Source organism: Sinocyclocheilus grahami, unplaced genomic scaffold (assembly GCF_001515645.1).
Source record: "Sinocyclocheilus grahami isolate Dianchi unplaced genomic scaffold, SAMN03320097.WGS_v1.1 scaffold2131.1, whole genome shotgun sequence".
Lineage (NCBI taxonomy): Eukaryota > Metazoa > Chordata > Actinopteri > Cypriniformes > Cyprinidae > Sinocyclocheilus > Sinocyclocheilus grahami.
In genome coordinates this window covers 20,212-40,759 of record NW_015507310.1, presented here as the reverse complement: position 1 = coordinate 40,759, position 20,548 = coordinate 20,212, and the positions used below count along the sequence as shown (strand labels likewise).

General features: G+C 42.7%; 1 protein-coding gene and 1 long non-coding RNA gene across 2 annotated transcripts in view; one reads left to right on the top strand and one right to left on the bottom strand.

Moving 5' to 3' along the window:
• The window catches only part of LOC107574156 (SRSF protein kinase 2-like), a 33,685-nt gene extending 15,136 nt beyond the window's left edge, over positions 1 to 18,549 (bottom strand). Inside the window, 10 exon segments of the mRNA XM_016260622.1 lie at positions 2,288 to 2,555; positions 3,082 to 3,107; positions 3,189 to 3,354; positions 4,619 to 4,730; positions 4,732 to 4,802; positions 5,600 to 5,687; positions 5,781 to 5,889; positions 6,629 to 6,683; positions 7,358 to 7,454; positions 18,431 to 18,549. Of these exon segments, the coding sequence (XP_016116108.1) occupies positions 2,288 to 2,555; positions 3,082 to 3,107; positions 3,189 to 3,354; positions 4,619 to 4,730; positions 4,732 to 4,802; positions 5,600 to 5,687; positions 5,781 to 5,889; positions 6,629 to 6,683; positions 7,358 to 7,454; positions 18,431 to 18,468 (1,030 nt within the window). The 5' untranslated portion in view covers positions 18,469 to 18,549.
• A 1,306-nt stretch (positions 18,550 to 19,855) lies between these two features.
• Positions 19,856 to 20,548, top strand: part of LOC107574155 (uncharacterized) — a 20,898-nt gene continuing 20,205 nt past the window's right edge. The window contains exon 1 of the long non-coding RNA XR_001607627.1: positions 19,856 to 19,889. This is a non-coding gene — a long non-coding RNA (uncharacterized lncRNA). The remainder of the gene's footprint in view (positions 19,890 to 20,548) is intronic.

Genomic DNA, 20,548 nt, shown 5'->3' with positions numbered 1-20,548 from the left:
ATGCAATACCTACCCACACTATTACTGTACCATTACTGTAAGACATGCTCACATTATTACTGTAGGAGCCGCCCACACTATTACTGTAAGACCCGCCCACATCATTACTGCAAGACCCACCCACACCATCACTGTAAGACCCGCCCACATCATTACTGCAAGACCCACCCCCACCATCACTGTAAGACCCGCCCACACTATTACTGTATGACTCACCCACATTATTAATCCAAGACACACTATTACTGTATGACTCACCCACACGATTACTGCAAGACCCGCCCACACTAACACTGTAAGACCCGCCCACACTATTACTGTATGACTCACCCACATTATTACTGTATGACTCACCCACATTATTAATGCAAGACACACTATTACTGAAAGACCCGCCCATATTATTAATGCAATACCTACCCACACTATTACTGTACCATTACTGTAAGACACGCCTACATCATTACTGTATTACTCACCCACACGATTACTGCAAGACCCGCCCACACTATTACTGCAAGACCCGCCACATTATCACTGCAAGACCCGCCCACACTATTACTGTATTACTCACCCACATTATTAATGCAAGACACACGATCACTGTAAGACACGCCTACATCATTACTGTAAGAGACGCCTACATTATTAATGCAAGACCTGCCCACACTATTACTGTTTAATGCAAGACCCACCCACATTATTACTGCTTGTAATTTACTTTGAGTTACTGATTGTTTACTTGTGTAAATCAAAAAACACATTAATGCAAGACACACTATAACTGTAAGACCTGCCCACACATTACTGTAAGACCCGCCCACATTATTAATGCAAGACATGCCCACATTATTACTGTAAGACTTATTACTGTAAGACCTGCCCACACCATTACTGTAAGATCTGCCCATATTATTAATGCAAGACACACTGTTACCGTTTAATGCAAGACCCGCCCACACTATTACTGCTTGTAAAACACAAGTAAACAATCAGTAACTCAATCAAAAACTGCTGGGAATTGTGATCACTTGTATCAGGTCAGACTGAGCATTGGAAATGACTCCATCATGAACGTTGTGTCAGAGGGAGGCCCAGTGCCTCAAAATAGAACCAGTTAGTTAAGCGCCGCTGTAGTCACTCTCAGTGCTGTTAGCTCATCACTAGCAGCGATTACAGTTTACTCTCCAATAATGGTGGGAGATTCTCACAGATGCTCATTAGTTGTTCATGTTACTGACCTAAAGAACCAGCTAAAGAGGGAGAATGAATCACAGAGAATGGTGACTGGATGATATCAGTCGTCTTTCTGTGGCTTAACCGTGTCAGTGATTGTGACTAGGGCTGCGAAATCACATTCAAAATAAAAGTTTGTTTACATACTATATGTGTGTGTACGGTGTATATTTATTATGTATATATAAAAACACACACACACAGTATATATTAAGGAAAAATATGTTAGATTTATATATAAAATATTAGGGCTGCCCTCGACTAAAGATTTTTCTGGTCGACTAGTAGTTGTTCATTTGAAGCATTATTACTCTTATCTGTATGACCAGAAATGAGAGAGTATTTTAAGAGCAGGTGAGTGCACCGGCGCCTCCATCTGTCATGCTACTGTTCAGCTTCCACACTCTCACACAATCACTGGACTAGAGCACTAGCTTTATATTAGATTGAGCAGCCATGTAAAGTTGCTACTACTACATACATCTTTCAGATAAAGCCATATTTGAATTCAATGAATGATAGGCGAGCGTTTGGATGTCCTGTCCGACTGTATTACAACATCGACAGCCGTTAACGATCTGTCCGTCACGGACTGCATGACTTCACCACTTCCTGTGGAATTTTTTTCTGCGACTAAGCGACTAATTAAGTCCTGACCAGAGAATCCGATCATCTGATCATCACTAGCAGTTTATCCATTATAAACTAGTGCTACACACTGACAGTAACGGAGCTATCTTCATCTGCATGTTAGGAGAAATCTTTGGCCAAAAATGTGAACAGAAAGCGTTACTTCATACGCTGAACACTGGAGACAGAGTAGTGTTATGTGAAATGTTCCTGCTTAAGGAACAAATGATCTACCAATTAAAGGCGACTGAAAAGGGAGCAACAGTGACATACATGATCACACGGGGAAAATGAGATGTTTCAAAGATTAAAAAGAAGACATTTGGTCTAGGGAAGCAGGATTTGTTTACATTCCTAAAACCAAGGGATCACTTTCATCAACACCTATTTTTTTAAAAGATGACGTCTGGACTGAACTCACATGTGTGGTTGGTGAGTCTGACGGGCCGCTCCTTCTCTCCCTCGGCCTCCTCGTCCTCATCTGCATCCTCATCATCCTCTTCATCTTCCTCGCTGTCGGCCAGAGCCAGGCTGGGACCGTGTGCAGCGTCCGGCGCTCCTCCGGCTCTCTGCTTCTCCGCCTCTCGCTCCAGAGCTTCGATCTCCAGCATGCGTCTCTCCAGCAGCTCCGCCTGCCGCTTCTGCTTCTTCTTCAGCTTCTTCTTTTTATTTTTGGAGATCTTCCCCACCTGCAGGAGGCGCCAAACCACAGGAGACAACTCAGACAAACACGCTTCATGCACTCGTTCTCTCGTACTTCAGCAGATGAATTCTGATCGTTTGCTCGGCGGCGGAGTCACTATCCAGCGACATGTTCTCTTAATCATCAAAACTCACTTTCTAAGGCGGCTTGGTTCAGTTTTGTAAAAACCGATGTGCATCACAAATATCTACAGATCAGAGTTGTATGTTCTTGTATGCAGGGGCATAGCACCAAATGTTGGGCCCCAGTCACACAACCAAGGGGGTGGGCCCCTCACAACACAACACCTCATCAATCATATTAATAATAATAATCAGTCTATCATTATGGCCCTCCCTCGCCAAGGGCCCGTTACTCAGTTCCACTATTACCCCGTCAGACGCCCCTGCTTGTATGTAATGTACAACTATACAGCAAACTAGAGTTTTTGATGTGTTGAAGACGGTGGACATTTGTCCGCTTTCTTCAGTAAAACAGCTGCATGTGTGTGTGAGAATGACGGCTTCACTGACCTGCTGGAGTTGAGGAGCCGTGCTGACTGCGAACAAACACAGAGAAACACGGTCAGAATGTCACCAAGCACATTCATCATCATTCACGATTCAGAACAACTGAATACCAGCGGATCCAGACGGCGGCGGCGCTCCGGCTTTCTGCCACTCGGTGGCCTCCACCGCCATCCTGCGCACGAAAGCCTCGTCCACACACATGAGGATGTTCTCCGGTTTGATGTCCGTGTGGATGATCTTACACTTACTGTGAAGGTAATCGAGGCCCTGCAGAACCTGCAGCCAAACCACAAACACATGCGTTCCTCAGCTGAGTCTAGAACACACTGGACCATTGCTTCATCACAGAAATAATACGATGATTTCACACTGAAAATGCCAAACGTTGTATTCTGTGGTTAGGAGAACCGTATTTAAAATGCTATTTAAAAAAAAAAAACTCCAGTACATCAGTACACTGTAAATTAATTCTCCAAAAACTTCTGTACACTGTAGAAAAACATGGATTATCATATGTCTACTTCAAATTTCTTTTGAGAGAAGTATTATTTTTACAGATTGGCCATTATTTAGTGCTATAAACACATGCACTGTCTGTTTCATTCACACTGGACACCAGAGGGCGCACTCGCACAGAATATCCACATTTGCATTGCAAAAGTAATAGAACCCAAAGGCATCCAGCTATCCTTGTAACTGAATAAAAGAAGACACAACACTTTGAATTATGAAACATTAAGACAATAGACACTCGACTGCGACAATGTATAGTTTATCTGTGTTCTTAAAACCACCTCGGGGTCACATCCAACTGATGTTGTTTAGTATGTTATAATTCTCTTTTGCTGGAAAACAGGTTTAGAAACACTTCTCATTCACAAGTGAAGATGTTCGGCGTGTGTTGCATTTTAAGCGGGGAGGCATTTCCTCATCTCAGCGCACAGACCCACAGATACACACAAACAGAGCCGGTTTGGAGAGAAATAAAACACACGGAAATTACTTAAATGCAAAACAGAAAAACAAGAACGCTCTGATTGGTTGAACTCTTCATCTTTTGCTGTTGCTGGAGTACTGCGCGTGGACAGAGGCGTCACCAGGATTTTGCGTAGTTACTGTCTGACTGTCACTGCGTCCCAATTCAGAGGCTCACAGCCGCTTCAAATATGGCCTTGTAATGCTTCCTTCTTTTTTTTAAAACAGTCCAGTACAAACGTTCCTGCTGCTTGTTAACCGCAGCTCTCACAGTTGCTAGGCGACAAGAGCAATCCTCCGTAGACAAGACCGTCTCATTTAAGGACGCGCAGATCGACCTCTGTGACCTTCGCAGGACGCAGTCTCTGAAGCGGGACGCGGCTAACAGGACATTCTGTCAGTCACTTCTGTTCTGTTTCTTGTAGCTCCACCCACAGTGAAATCTCATTGGCTCAAAGCATCTCCAGGCAGCTGATTATGAAACATTGAATACGTGCTGATGCTGTCTGGATGCTAGACACCTGTGTTTACGGATTCGGGAAGTGTGCGTGATGTGCGTAATTACCTGTGTAATGATGCTCTTGACGCAGGGTAACGGCAAACCCTGATAATTAGACTTGATGATCCACTTGAGCAAATGATGACCAAGAACTTCAAACACCATACACACGTCTGAGAACCAGATTGAAGTCGTCCATGAGTTGAACAACCATGTCCTTATTAGGATCATCAGGATCAGTCTCACGCACCTGAGAGACAGACAAAGAGACAGACAGGTGTGTGTACAACTGCGTCTGAAAGCTGAGAATCGCTGCATGAATTGCTGTTTTGCTCAACTTGTATAATCACGATTATATCTGATATTTAAGGACTTTTTCCATTTAGTCATAATTACTGCACTTCCACATAAGCACAGATCAAGACCAAATCTACTCACAAGCATGGTTTAATTGACCATTGAATTTTTATTTATTATTATTATGATTTAGCTTCTCTTATAAATAAACCCAGTCTCTACATTAAGAAGTCTAGTGAAAGATTTTCTCAAAAGCTAAACCTGTGAAATTCCTAATATTAACTTCATATTCCAAATTATGTTAATGTTTTCTTAAAGTCAAAAAAACAAGGCCACGTAAGTGCATCTACTTAGCAACCACAATCGCAAACATGGTTGCCAGGTTGGAAAGATTAACCATAACACTGGGCCATTTAAAAGAACAGCTCTGACTGGGGGATTAAAACTCTTGATATTTGGCAACCGAGTTGAACTGAGGTGTACCAATATACCTGAACTCGCTAGTTCAGACTTGTGTGCCTCCAGAAGCTTGTGTTCTGCAAATGAACGGCGCCTTGTGGGGCCATCTCAAAGAGGAACAAAATCACTCTCACGGACCTTTTCCTGAACTGTGCCCGGCTGCCGAGTCTTTAGAGAGTGGAAATAGTCTGTAATTCTATGTGTCAAAGACATGTACAATTTTATAAGTAAAATTATAAATAGTTTAAACAAGATCCCCTGATGAACAATGTGTGTGTGGGAGATACTCACACATCGGAGTAATTTAATTTCATCCAGTGCCGTCTCTGTGTAGTGCTGCGCACTCTTTACGACCTTCATCGCAACAAAACGCTTCGCTCTGTTAACACACACAAACACACAGGTTATACTCGCACTGAGTAACACACACACACACACACACACTGCCTGCACTGGTGACGCGGTCACTCACTGAATATCCCAGCACAGCCAGACGGTGGAGAAGTGACCCCAGCCCAGCTTGCGGACGACATGGTATCTGCCGTTAAACAGGTCTCCGATCTTCACGGGATGGTAACCTCCTGCAGCACGAGAGAAACACGATACAGTCGACTGATGGTACTTGTAGAAACAGGAGAATCCGGCTAACGTTTCCTTCAGCTCAACTGTACGGCTGGTGTCCTCAGACCAGCACTCACGTTTATTAAAGTCTGTTTTAACACTTGATTCCATTGGTTGAGTTTGATTCCTCCTTTTCCAGCACAGGTTTCTTTCACTTTGTATTTTTTTCTTGTATATTTTACCGTGGTATGTTTGTGTCATTGATGTGCATATAGCCAAGAGTACTACTGGCATTACTAGATTTCCACTCAAGAGGAGAAGACGACGACAAACTACTACTGAGAACTATTTCTGCTACTAAAACTACAAGACTGAACATATCACATTCAGTGATGACAAAAAAATAATGGTAGCTGGGAACTCACGCACCTGTGAAGAACGAGGCATAAATCAGGTCAGTGTCAGTCCAGTTTTACTCAACATAGACAGAAACCTGGAAGCTCTCCTGACAGACAGACAGAGAGACAGACAGACAGAGAGACAGACAGAGGCAGACAAAGAGACAGAGAGACAGACAGACAGAGACAGAGAGACAGACAGACAGACAGACAGACCGACGGAGAGACAGAGAGACAGACAGACACAGACAGACAGACAGACAGACAGAGAGACAGACAGACATAGACCGACAGAGGTAGACAGACAGACGGAGAGACAGATAGACAGACAGACGGAGAGACAGACAGACGGGTGCGGTACCTTTGCAGTAGTCGGCCGGATCCTCCTGCTCTTCATCATCAGAGCCCAGAATCTCCTCCTCCGGCTCCGGCGGGGCCACAGGCTCGGGAGGGGGTGGCAGAGGAGGGGGAGGAGGAGGAGGAGGGGTGGGCGGCTTCTGTGTGTCGGGCCTACAAACACACACACACACACACATTTCCATTTACTGTGCATGAAGGACTGAGTTTATGAAACACACACTCAGCGGTCAGCCACCGTCTCGGAAGCACAGAAAACACCTTCCTCCTGTTGCCATAGAAACTAGAGACACGAATCTAGAATCCAGCTTGACATCAGATTCATTTTATAAGAATGAAACACACATGCAGACACACACAAACATTCACTCAGCTAATGGGGACATTCCACAATTTTCAACTGTTTTTATAAACATTAAATTATAAATACTACAGAATAATGCTGCATTTTTACAAAAAAAAAAGAATTTATAGCCTATATATATATATATATATATATATATATATATATATATATACTGTATATACACACACACACACTATTTGTTCCTGTAAACAAATCTGGTTCAGTATCTCCATTCAATCCCCTCAATCACATTCACAGACCAGCGTGACATTCTGAGCGGCGTGTGCCGAGTCCACAAACACAGGGTCACCATGAGATTGTGTGTGTCAGAGATGTTTATAATCCAGAAACTTCAACAGGCTCTTCATCATCAGAGCCCAGAATCACCTCCTCCGGCTCCGGCGGGGCCACAGGCTCGGGAGGGGGTGGCAGAGGAGGGGGAGGAGGAGGAGGAGGAGTGGACGGAACCTTCTGTGTGTCGGGCCTACAAACACACACACACATTTCCATTTACTGTGCATGAAGGACTGAGTTTATGAAACACACACTCAGCGGTCAGCCACCGTCTCGGAAGCACAGAAAACACCTTCCTCCTGTTGCCATAGAAACTAGAGACACGAATCTAGAATCCAGCTTGACATCAGATTCATTTTATAAGAATGAAACACACATGCAGACACACACAAACATTCACTCAGCTAATGGGGACATTCCACAATTTTCAACTGTTTTTATAAACATTAAATTATAAATACTACAGAATAATGCTGCATTTTTACAAAAAAAAAAGAATTTATAGCCTATATATATATATATATATATATATATATATATATATATATACTGTATATACACACACACACACTATTTGTTCCTGTAAACAAATCTGGTTCAGTATCTCCATTCAATCCCCTCAATCACATTCACAGACCAGCGTGACATTCTGAGCGGCGTGTGCCGAGTCCACAAACACAGGGTCACCATGAGATTGTGTGTGTCAGAGATGTTTATAATCCAGAAACTTCAACAGGCAGTTTTTTAAAGGGGTCATATGATGTGATTTCAATTGTTCTTTCTCTTTGGAGTGTTAAAAGCTCTTGGAAAAAAATATATAGCCTATATATATATATATATATATATATATATATATATATATATATATACTGTATATACACACACACACACTATTTGTTCCTGTAAACAAATCTGGTTCAGTATCTCCATTCAATCCCCTCAATCACATTCACAGACCAGCGTGACATTCTGAGCGGCGTGTGCCGAGTCCACAAACACAGGGTCACCATGAGATTGTGTGTGTCAGAGATGTTTATAATCCAGAAACTTCAACAGGCAGTTTTTTAAAGGGGTCATATGATGTGATTTCAATTGTTCTTTCTCTTTGGAGTGTTAAAAGCTCTTGGTGCATAAAGAAGATCTGTAAAGTTGCAAAGACTAAAGTCTCAAATCCAAAGAGATATTCTTTATAAAAGTTAAGCATCAGACACGCCTACCTAAAACGCCTCGTTCTAACACGCCCCCACATGTCTACATCACTATGTGGGAAGATTTGCATAACGCCGCCCAAATGTTCACGCAAAGAAAGAAGGAGTAACTTTAATGTTCTTTTTAGCGGCATCATATGACCCCTTTAAAGACCTCAGTGTTCAGCGTTGTCGTGTATCTGAGCTGTTTTGATTGGCTGAGATGAGTTAGGGTTAGATCTCATCGCCTAGCTGGTGACTCACCATGGCTGTCTGGTATAAGAACTCATCTCACACACACACACACACACACACACACTCTCTCTTTACCTGCGTTTGGCTCGATGCCGTAATCGCAGTGCACTGAGCGCTAAACCAAACGTCCTGCTGGAATGAGAGTGACTATGATCCATAATGATGGAGGGATGTTTGGCTAAAGTCTTCTGCTCCAGAACAGTCTGTCTCTCCCTCTCTGTCTCTCTGTGTCTCTGAGAAGCGTTCAGGGAACGAGAGCGACACCAGGAATCTCATGACCAATTCACACACAGTCCAGAACTCACACTCACACACAACAAATCTTCTTCTCATTTCAGCAGTTCCACTTGTGTCGGTGGATGTTTTTCAGTGGCAGACGCTGATGTCTACAGAGCAGAGATGTCAATATAATGCTGATATAAATGACACTAAAGCAACTCGAGCATTACAGTGATTCAGACGCCTAAATGCTTCTATGAAACAGCAGCAACAGAAGTAATGCTCACTGAAGAGTTACATTTATCAGAATAAACCATTCATCTTCATTATATATTTCAGTAAACAAGAAGGCAGTATAAAGCTAAACGTAACCCGACTGGTGTATCGATGCACCTGCAGAAGGAAAGTGACATCAGCACTCCTGCTCGACCAATCGGAGTCCAGGACAGTGTAAAATACCATTTAATAACTACAAACATCTACTTTATCTATATGTACTACTAGTTAATTATTATTCATAATCCTTAAAAGAGTTGTCAGTCAGCCAAACAGACGCGGTTTACAGCGACACACATACAGCCGCGCCACTAACCACTAGTGACTAGTACTCTTCAGCTGAAATAAGAACATTAGACAGGTTATTTACTGGTTTACTGGGTCAGCCATCTCAAGTGGTCCAAAAACTGCTGGTTACTTGACCGTTTTTAATTTGAACGAGTACCTCTATGTATTGGTAATGCAAAAAATAAAAGAAAATGTACTTGGTTTAAGCACAGCAGCAGTCTCTAACCCAAACACATTAAAGAGGTTAAAGAGGTCTTGACAGAAACCTCAAACATCGTATATTCTGCTGTGTCTGACAGAGTAAAGAAAGTCCTACAGGTCTGAGACATGAGGATGAGTGAATGACAACAGAATTTCTGTGAACAGTTCCTCTGAGCATCTGTACACTGGTAGGGATACACAAAATAATACACAATATATAAAATCAATAAATCACATTCCACAGCACCTTCTCACATGAGAACACAAAGCCCTTTTCATGCTGGAGAGTGTGCAGCTGAACTGTGTTTTAAGAGTCTCTGGAGCTCGCTGATAGTCAGCAGACAGACTGATCACTGGACACACACACACACACACACACACACACACACACACACACACGTCAGGACGGCCTTCATCAGCTGGTGTCATTTCCACTAACCGGATCACATGACAGCCGTGGGTTGATTCAGAAGACTGATGACTCTCATATTGTCATGCTTCACACTGGCCTACAAAACCTCACAGTCAGACGAGTGATCTTAGCTGATCTGATGATCACTCTGGAGATTTATGGTCTACACCAGAGGAGGGAAAACTACGGCCCACAGGCCATATACGGCCCGCCGGGCACTTTCATCCAGCCCTTGATCCAACATCAGCAAAATCCAATAGATGCCGTGGTAGCCTGCAATGCCTTATATAACAGTTACGTCGGTCATACAGTTATATTCAGTCAGAATTAGAATGCACTCAGTAATATCGTGAGGGTCAGATTAACCTCTCACTGTGACATAGGCAAAATAAATGTTTGGGTCCCCCTTGCCCAATAATATATAGCCTAATATAGAATATTACCACCCCAAAACAGCAAACAAAAATGAATCATAATCCATGGAACTTGTTACAGAGTTGTTATAAATGGTCATTTTATTTTAATGCTAGTAACAGAGGCGTCAGCTTTTAATATGCAGACTAATGCAGTTATGAGAGAGAGAGATGTATTAAACGTGTGTAAATTACCAGAGTACTGCATGTTTGTCTCTTAACATTATTTGGCACCAGCATCTCTAACAAAAGCGAATCCGTAAGTTTAACTACTTCAAAAACAGCGGCGTTATTGAGAAATGTCATGTAGTTTTTCAGTTGCAAAACTGTTTTACTGATAAAGTTGCAGGTTAGTTGTTTGTTTGTTCCACTTGTGCTCGTGTCCGTGTGTCTGTACAGATTGCACAGATACTATTTAAACTGAACTGGGCTGGATCATAACATCTCTGGATTCAATGATGAACTGCCTTTAACTAAAAATTGAGAGTTTACTATTGTCCTTTTGCATTATTGACACTATTTTCCTATTTAATACTGTAAAGGTGCTTTGATGCAATCTGTATTGTTAAAAGCGCTGTATAAATAAAGGTGACTTGGCTTGACTTGTATGTGTGTGTTTGTAGGAGAGAGTGGGACACAGAAAGTCAATAAAAAGTAATTTTGAGGGTAAAACATGGAAATGGTTCGTTGCTTTTATCCTATTATTTATTAGCTATATTTATTTGCTTAGTCAATGTGTATTTGGGTTTTGGTTCTTCTGCTGTTTTCCGGATTATAATTTATTTTTAATCATCTGAAACATGCTGCGATTTATATTCCAAAGTGGTTTATATAAAGCGATCAACGTCAAAAGCGTACACATTTGCAGGGGTTAAAGCAAAAAAAAATCCTGAGCCTGAACTTTTTTCATGCAACGACTGTGGCAACTTTAACATTTGAAAGGATACTATGGCAAAGTTATTGCTTTTCTTATTCAAACTGTTGGTTCAAAATTCATGAAAAAATAAAGTTCACTGCGCTCAACTTTAGTCTAGGGTGCGTAGATCAATCAACTCTTCATATTCTAGTAAGGGATCCGCACTCCCTGTCTCTCTGTCTGTCTAATCTTCTTAAACACTTTTCAATTTATTTTAAATTTGCAGCAGAGAACAATCAAACGTTTTGGCAGTAAGCCTTCTTCAGTGAATCATACCATGGATCCCTTACTAGAATATGATGTGTTGATTGATCTACGTATTGATCTACGTAGTTGTATTTTGAAATATTTTAACTAATCTAGGGCTGTAACTAATGATTATTTTGGTAATCAAGTAATCTACTGATTATTTTGTATTATATAACTGAGTAATCTGATATTTTTTAGTAACACAAATAGACCTAAGTGAAAACCAGGCTTTAGTATGACTATTTATATATAAACTAATGATGAGGTAATAGTAATTGGCTCAAATAAAGTATCAAAACCAAGTAATTACATGGTTTTATTGAACAACACTGTTAAAATACATAATGTAATATGCCTACACATATGAACATAACCAACTTAAGTACATTATGTATTATAACAAACACCTGCATAGGGCGCCAACGGCCTGGTGACGTTTCACTTTACAGCGTGATTAAACGATGTTTAAATCCATTCAATTTTAATATTTGGCCACATGCAAACTCAGAATTGATTTTGAAATCACGATGTACAATAAATAGCATATTTAGTCTCTGGAGCTCGGTGATAGTCAGCAGACAGACTGATCACTGGACATGGACACACACACACACACACACACACACACACACACGCACGCACACACACACACGCACGCACACACACGTCAGGACGGCCTTCATCAGCTGGTGTCATTTCCACTAACCGGATCACATGACAGCCGTGGGTTGATTCAGAAGACTGATGACTCTCATATTGTCATGCTTCACACTGGCCTACAAAACCTCACAGTCAGACGAGTGATCTTAGCTGATCTGATGATCACTCTGGAGATTTATGGTCTACACCAGAGGAGGGAAAACTACGGCCCGCCAGGCACTTTCATCCAGTGTGATTAAACGATGCTTAAATCCATTCAATTTTAATATTTGGCCACATGCAAACTCAGAAACTTTTATTTTGAAATCGCGATGTACAATAAATCGAATATTTAGAAACATGATGCATTCTCCTGTGTTGGCAAAGGTTTATAAATGATTTACGTTACAAATCTATTGAGAAAATGCACAGTTTTCCCAGATGAAGGTTAAGCAATTCAAACTCACAGCATATACAGAGGAAGGAGTTTAGCCCCTTTCACACATACAGTCTTTACTGGTAAATTACCGGTAAGTTAACATTAAGAGATCATGTGTGAACAGGACCTTTTCAAAAATCGTTCTTATGGAGATGACGTGATTACGCTGAGCTGTTTACAAAGCTCAGTTGCTTTTTAATGAGTTTTTCTATGTAAATATGCGCTAGATGGGCATCTTTGAACATTGCGCCTCGCAGCTTTTCAACATGTCGCGTTTCTCCATTCATCAGGGCTGCGACTCTGCAGTTGGATACTATTATGCACGTCTCCTGTTTATAAGAGCAAAACATTCTGATTGGCTAGTAATGTTAGTTTGGTTGAGAGTGAAAGCTGTGCTCCTCTCACACCATTGCTAGGCAAACTCATGGACTCGAAAGTGATATCAACAAGTTTTTTTTAAATGTAGGATTATTTTTTTCCACAGCCAAACACTGCACGCCGGAGATCCGGCACGGTGACGGAGAACTTGAAGCCATGGACAACGCAACGAAAATGGCTACCGCTGCCCAATTAACCGGCTATCTCCATGTCAGGTGCTTTGCACACACCCTCAGGCTGGCCTCACAGCGTGCGCTAAAGCTGCCAGCTGTTGCCAGGTTACTTGGACAAGTACGACGTGTAACTGGGTTTTTCCACCGAAGTGCCGTAAGACTTCATACTTTGCAGGAAAAACTAAGGTTGCTGGAGCTCCCTGTGCACAGACCGATAACAGACGTATCAATAAGTACGTTTTCATTTAAAGGATTTGCCACTGATGATTCAAACTCGAGTTTTGGGCAGTGTAGAGTAGCGCTTGCTGTTTGTCACTTCTCCGATCACTAATGCAAGTTGTGCATTGCAACGCAACGCAATGCGTAAAAAGACAGTATAAGTCATTATAATCAGTAATTATGTCCCCACTGGATGCAACAAATGCCTGGTTTATAATGGGTTTTAATGTGTTTGTCTCGTCGCTCCGGCCGGACAGGGCATCATCACAGTATGGTGAGGGGCGTAACATTTCCGTCACACGCTTGAGGTATTCGGCCAATCACAACGCACTGGATAGCTGGCCAATCACAGCACACCTCGCTTTTCAGAACGATGAGCTTTGTAAAAATCGACGCGTTTCAGAAAGACGGGGCATAGAGGAGAAACAATAATGTACAGTATGTGGAAAATAATGTGTTTTTTTAACCTTAAATGCATAACCACATTTCATTACACCAAATACACAAAACGTTCTTTTTAGCAACATCATATGACCCCTTTAAATATATTAGTTTAGGCTTTCATAAAAGGGGGTTTATAATTGTTTATAATGAATTCAAGTATAATTTCAGTTTGTTTTATGCCTGTATTTTTCATTCATTTTTCTGTTCTGAATACTGCAAAATTTAAAGGATTTGTTGTGGAGGGGAAGAAAAATACATGATGTTTGCAAACATTTAGTTTATTTTACATTATTTCTGAATGAAATGATAAAATGTGACTTACACATCAATCAACTTATATGCTCATAAAAAAAGGTAGAGATGGTACAAGAATGGAGCTTCCATGTATACTTCCATGTACAAGTACTCATACAATACAGTAGTAACTGAGTCAATTTAGAATAAATAAAATTTAAAAAAATCAATCAAAGCTTCATTTGTCATGCATATACTATGCGGCCCCTTGCTTATATCCAAAAAAGCTGATGTGGCCCTTGAGTCAAAATGTTTGCCCACCCTTGGTCTACACAGATACAAAGATTCTTGAAGAAATGCTTTCTGAAATCATCTCAGATTTTGTTGGGAACATGGAGCATGGATGCTAGGCTGGACTGGGCCATGCTACTGCTGCAGTAATCGTCAGACCTGATGCCATCTCCAACACTGACCTGATCTCATTACACTGCTAAGGTTACGTTAACAGTTCGCTTGGCATAAACTTTGGACTGCCCGCCAGTCGTCTGTCACAGTCCGTTCACTGACCGTCTGATGTGATTTACAAATTCTCTGCTACGAATTAATCTGAGGAAGATCTAGTCGCACGTTTGTGAGCTTCATGACATTTATTCTTTGAAAGATACTTGACTGATTTTGATTGAGACACTTACTAGAAACTGAACCAGAGATCCCACTCATCAGATCTGGCACACAGAAGCTTTATTATGGCGTTCAGATGGTCACTTCCTGACATTTTGACACTATTGACCACAAAATTCTTTTGATTAGACTACAAAATTATGTAGGCATTAGTGGAATTGCTTTGGCATGGTTCAAATCTGACTTATCTGACCGCCATCAATTCATAGCAGTGAATGAAGAGGTATCATATCGATCACAAGTGCAGTATGGAGTACCTCAAGGCTCAGTACTAGGGCCGTTACTCTTCACGCTTTACATGTTACCCTTGGGAGATACCATCAGTAAACACGGTGTTAGCTTTCACTGTTATGCTGATGATACTCAGTTCTATATTTCGTCACGGCCCGATGAAACATACAAACAAAATTCTTATTTAGCGCCCAAACTCTGGAATAACCTACCTAACATTGTTCGGGAGGCAGACACACTCTGTCAGTTTAAATCTAGATTAAAGACCCATCTCTTTAACCTGGCTTACACATAACACACTAACACATTTCTAATATTCAAATCCGTTAAAGGATTGTTAGGCTGCATTAATTAGGACAACCGGAACCGGGAGCCACTCAGATCCAGACTGTAGTCAGATCAGATGGTCACTGCAGTCACCCGGATCCAGTACATATCCAACCTAGATGGTGGATCAGCACCTAGAGAGGACCTCTACAGCCCTGAAAGACAGCGGAGACCAGGACAACTAGATGAGCCCCAGATACAGATCCCCTGTAAAGACCTTGTCTCAGACGACCACCGGGACAAGACCACAGGAACCAGATGAGTCCTCTGCACAATCTGACTTTGCTGCAGCCTGGAATTGAACTGCTGGTTTCGTCTGGTCAGAGGAGAACTGCCCCCGACTGAGCCTGGTTTCTCCCAAGGTTTTTTCTCCATTCTGTCACCGATGGAGTTTTGGTTCCTTGCCGCTGTCGCCTCTGGCTTGCTTAGTTGGGGACGCTTGACTGATTGCACAAACACAGTTGGAAGAGATCTGACCTGGATGATGACATCCATGGTGTGAATTACACAGTGACCATTGGGGGGGTCAGAGCACTTGGGGGGGGGGTTTAATGTTTTAAATAGGGCTGTCAAGTGCTTATTTAAAAAAAAAAATCTAATTGCATAATGTGCTGATTAATAATTCAAATTAATGAGATTAATTAATTAACATGCACATCATGTGCCTATTAAAGATAAAGTTATTATTAAAGATAATAGTTATTGTGTTAATTTAGAAAAAAAATCACTGAATAGACATTACAAAAAAGTAGCTGAAATATAAGTAGCTTTAGAAAGAAATATTTAAATTCAACATACAAACATGCAAATAAATAGTGAAATATGAAATTATTAAAAAAAAGAACCGATACTCTAAACATAAAACTAAACACGGCAGTAGGTCATTCAGAGTCATTCAATCAATCGATTCGTTCAAACGGCAGATTCATTCAGAAACGAAGCAACTGCCTTTATGAATGGTTCACTGAATCACTGATTCACTCGATTCATTTAAAAACGTGGATTCATTAATGAAACACCGCTGTGTGTTGATCAGAGATGCACAACAGTTCTCCTAGGGCTTTATTTTCGTTAGCGAAATTACTGACAATGTGTCTAAAATGTAATTATTCACACCTTTACTTTATCTTCATTTTTAGGTTAAAAACTTTTATGTAACCTATTTTTGTCTTTCTACCAGCCAGTGATGATTCTGAAAGAAAACACGCAGTGTTTGTTATAGTAACACATGCAGCTTTCACGCGCATCTGACGGACAGAACCGTGCGCTTGTATTTCAGCTAGCGGTGATGTTAATGTTATGGTTATTTTAGCAAACAGTTTGCTCTGTAAATTCAGTTCAACAGCATTAAGTTGAAGAGGGTAAACTTTATCACTCGACTGAATCTACACATGCATTTCAGGTGTTCTTGCTCCGTCCAAGCAATAAATGCACGTCTCTGAATCAGTGCTATAGCGTATTCTTCAACCGCTCAGGTCATGTCAGAACGGCTCATTTCAGGAGCTGCCAAATTTTTTATTTTTTTTAATCAGTCAAGGCTATAGAAATGCATCTTAATATTTACAAGTAAATCTCCACATTATGTGTAGGCTATTCTTCTTTCTATCTGACCCCCCTTACATCTAGTGTTGACGTCCATCAGGGGGGATAAAGCCTTCTTTAGGGGGGTCAGACCCCCCAAACCCCCAAATCACTGAATCATCAATGGACAGACTTTAGCTGGAAAACGACTCTTTGTTATTGTCCTCTTGCATTATTGACAAACTATTTTGCTGTTTGACAGTCACAATCAGAATGAAGCTGTTTTGACACAATCAGTATTGTATAAAGCTCTATATAAACAGAGGTGACTTGACTTGCTGTCTCTGTGCTGGGTGTAGTGTGCTAGTCAGCAGGTCTGAGCCGTTCACCAAACAACGCAAACATCCCAGCTCCTCTCTGCCCTGTTTTTGTTGTTGTTTATGACCCACATCATCTGATTAGCCTGCTAACTGTGTGAGGCAGATTGGTCATGATCACGTCTACACTCGTCCACAAACCTGGCCCGTTAAGATGGAAATCAGCACGCCAAGACACGCAGCCCTCTCACTATCCATCCTAACTAGCACAGCCTGTGCCTCACTGTCGGATGGGTCAGATCAGTCTATTTCCAGAACCTGCTGGTTTCAGTGAGGTCGTTTTGGAGGAGCATTTGTCCTGGATTATGTCTTAATAACACATCTGGATCACATGATCAGAGCTGGACTGAGGGTTTTGTAGAGGCTCACGTGACCCGCCTCTGGGGACCTTCACAAGCTCAAGATTCACAGCCGAACATCTAATTTTAGGCAAGACAGACATCCTCCAGTGCATCTCTGTCACGCTGCAGGCCAACAAAAGCTCTCTCCTGACACTTTAGCCTACTGTACGTCTGTCTGTGTCTGTCCATCAGGAAGTTTTAGATCACACATCACATCATGCTTCTGAACATTCAGGGAACATCGGCCGTACACACATCTGGAGCTCATCTGGAGCTCGAGATTCATGTTCACACTCATTCAGTCACGTGACGCTAAATGTGGGTGTTTATTCGCTTGCACATCCTCTGAGATGCATGTTCATTTGGCTCTGTGAAATACATTAAAACGTCTTCATAATGCAACGGTTGAGGAAGGAATTTCTTTGCTGCAAAATCACCCTTTCTGTGTTTCTGAGATCTGCTTCTGATGCCCCAAATAACAGTGCTGTGACGACACACGCCGCAATATATGTAGCGTTGCTGCTGCACAAGAGACCAGCATGAAGAACACCAGAGAGAGAGTGTGTGTGTGTGTGTGTGTGTGTGTGTACAGCATGAAACATTACAGCACCTCTCTGTGCTTGACTTCATATCAGCCACAGACAGACAGACAGAGAGAGAGACAGAAGAGATGAAATGGAGGACAGCGGGACAGACAGACAGCGAGAGTGTGATGATGAAGGTGATGATGATGAAGATGATGTTACCTTTCTGGGGAAGAAGATTTTTCTGAGTTGACAGACATGGGCAAGCCGCTCGCTCCCGAGAGAAGAACGGAGCCGAACCAGGGAGGAATAAAACACACTCTCTCTCTCTCTCTCTCTCTCTCTCTCTCTCTCTCTCTCTCTGCTGGTGCGAGGGGAGGGGGCGCTCTTCCTCCTCCTCCTCCTCCTCCGTTCTCCTCTTCTTTTAAGGAGAGTAAGGGATGGAGGCCAGCGGCGGAGGTGGGGAAGGTCTCAGCACCGTCTGTAGCTCGTCGTCTGCCGCGGTGTCTCCTGAATGAGGCTGAGAAAGCGTGAAGCTCCGTGTGTCTGTCTCTGTGTGCTGCAGCGCCGCACAATAACAGCTCTGAGCGCAACGGGCCGCACCACTGCTCGCGCCGGCGGGGGGATCTGCGCTCTGAACACCAGCGTCTCTCTCTGAGCTCAGCTCTCTGCTCCCCTCCTCACTTCAGCCTGTCTCTCTCTCTCTCTCACAGCTGCTCTTTCTCAAGCTGCTGCTGCTGGTTTCTCTTTCTGTTTCTCTGCTCTCGTCCTCCGTCTGGCTGTCTGTCTCTGTTTTACAGCAGAAGGGTCGAGTCTCCATAAGCACAGAAAGATACAGGCAGGCATATTACAGGAGGGCCTCCAGTGACCTGTCTGTCTCTCTCTCTCTCTCCAGTGTCTTCAGAAGAGAAAAACACGTGGCTCTGGTATTTAATGTGGCCAAAAATAAATGCATATGATAAATGCAATGATTTTGCATATCAGTATCAACTGTACATGAATGTAACTGGAGTTTTTACAAAACTGAACCAAAACAAACACACACACACACACACACTATGATGTCGGAGGATCCACTGCACTTCCTGTGACGTGCAACACAACAGGCTGGAAGAAACAGGCCCTGTCGCCACGGCAACCATCAGATCTGTGATTAGCTAAAGCAGAAACGATGAAGCGTCACACAAACGTACAGAGACAGATGCGACTCCATCCGCCGCAGTTTCTCGCTGATATTTTAGGGGTCAGAACTTAGGCTGCTTGAAGCAGCTATCTTTACATGGCCTACTTCCACAGAGAGAGAGAGACGCATGAGCTGAGCTGGATTTTTCTCCAGAAACACTGTGTGTGTGTGTGTGTGTGTGTGAGAGAGAGAGAGAGAGTGTGAGAGAGAGAGAGAGAGTGTGTGTGTGTGTGTGTGAGAGAGCGAGAGAGAGTGTGTGTGTGTGTAAGAGTGAGCGTGAGCAAGTGTGTGTGTGTGTGTGTGTGTGAGAGAATGAGTGTGAGCAAGTGTGTGCATGAGTGTATGCGTGTGTGTGTGTGTGTGTCTGCAAGTGTGTGTGAGTGAGTGTCTGCGTGAGTGTCAGTGTGTGCAAGAGTGTGTGAGAATGTGAGTTTTTGCGAGAGTGTGTGAGTGAGTGTCTGCTTGAGTGTGTGAGTGAGTGTGAGCAAGTGTGTGTGAGTGTCAGTGTGTGCGAGAGTGTGCGATTGTGAGTGTCTGCGAGTGTGTGAGTGTGAGCGAGTGTGCGTGAGAGTGAGTGTGTGTGAGAGACAGAGAGAGAGTGTGAGTGACAGGAGTGTGTGAGTGTGTGTGTGTGAGTGAGAGTGTGAGTGTCTGTGAGAGTGTGAGCGAGCATGTGTGTACGTATGTGAGTGTGAGTGAGTGTGTACAAGTGTGTGAGAGTGTGAAGGTGTGTGAGAGTGTGGACATGTGTGTGTGTGTGTGTGAGAGAGTGAGTGTGAGTGACAGGAATGTGTGTGTGTGTGAGAGAGTGAGTGTGTGTGACAGGAGTGTGAGTGTGAGCTAGTGTGTGTGCAAGTGTGAGTATGTGTGTGTGTGTGAGAGAGAGAGTGTGTGTGACAGGAGTGTGTGAGTGAGAGTGAGTGTCTGTGCGAGAGTGTGTGAGAGTGTGAGCGAGCATTTGTGTACGTATGTGAGCGTGAGTGAGTGTGTACAAGTGTGTGAGAGTGTGAGTGTGTGTGAGAGAGCGAGCGAGAGAGTGTGAGTGACAGGAATGTGTGTGTGTGTGAGAGAGTGAGTGTGTGTGACAGGAGTGTGAGTGTGAGCGAGTGTGTGTGAGCGTGTGTGTGCAATTGTGAGTGTGTGTGTGTGTGTGTGTG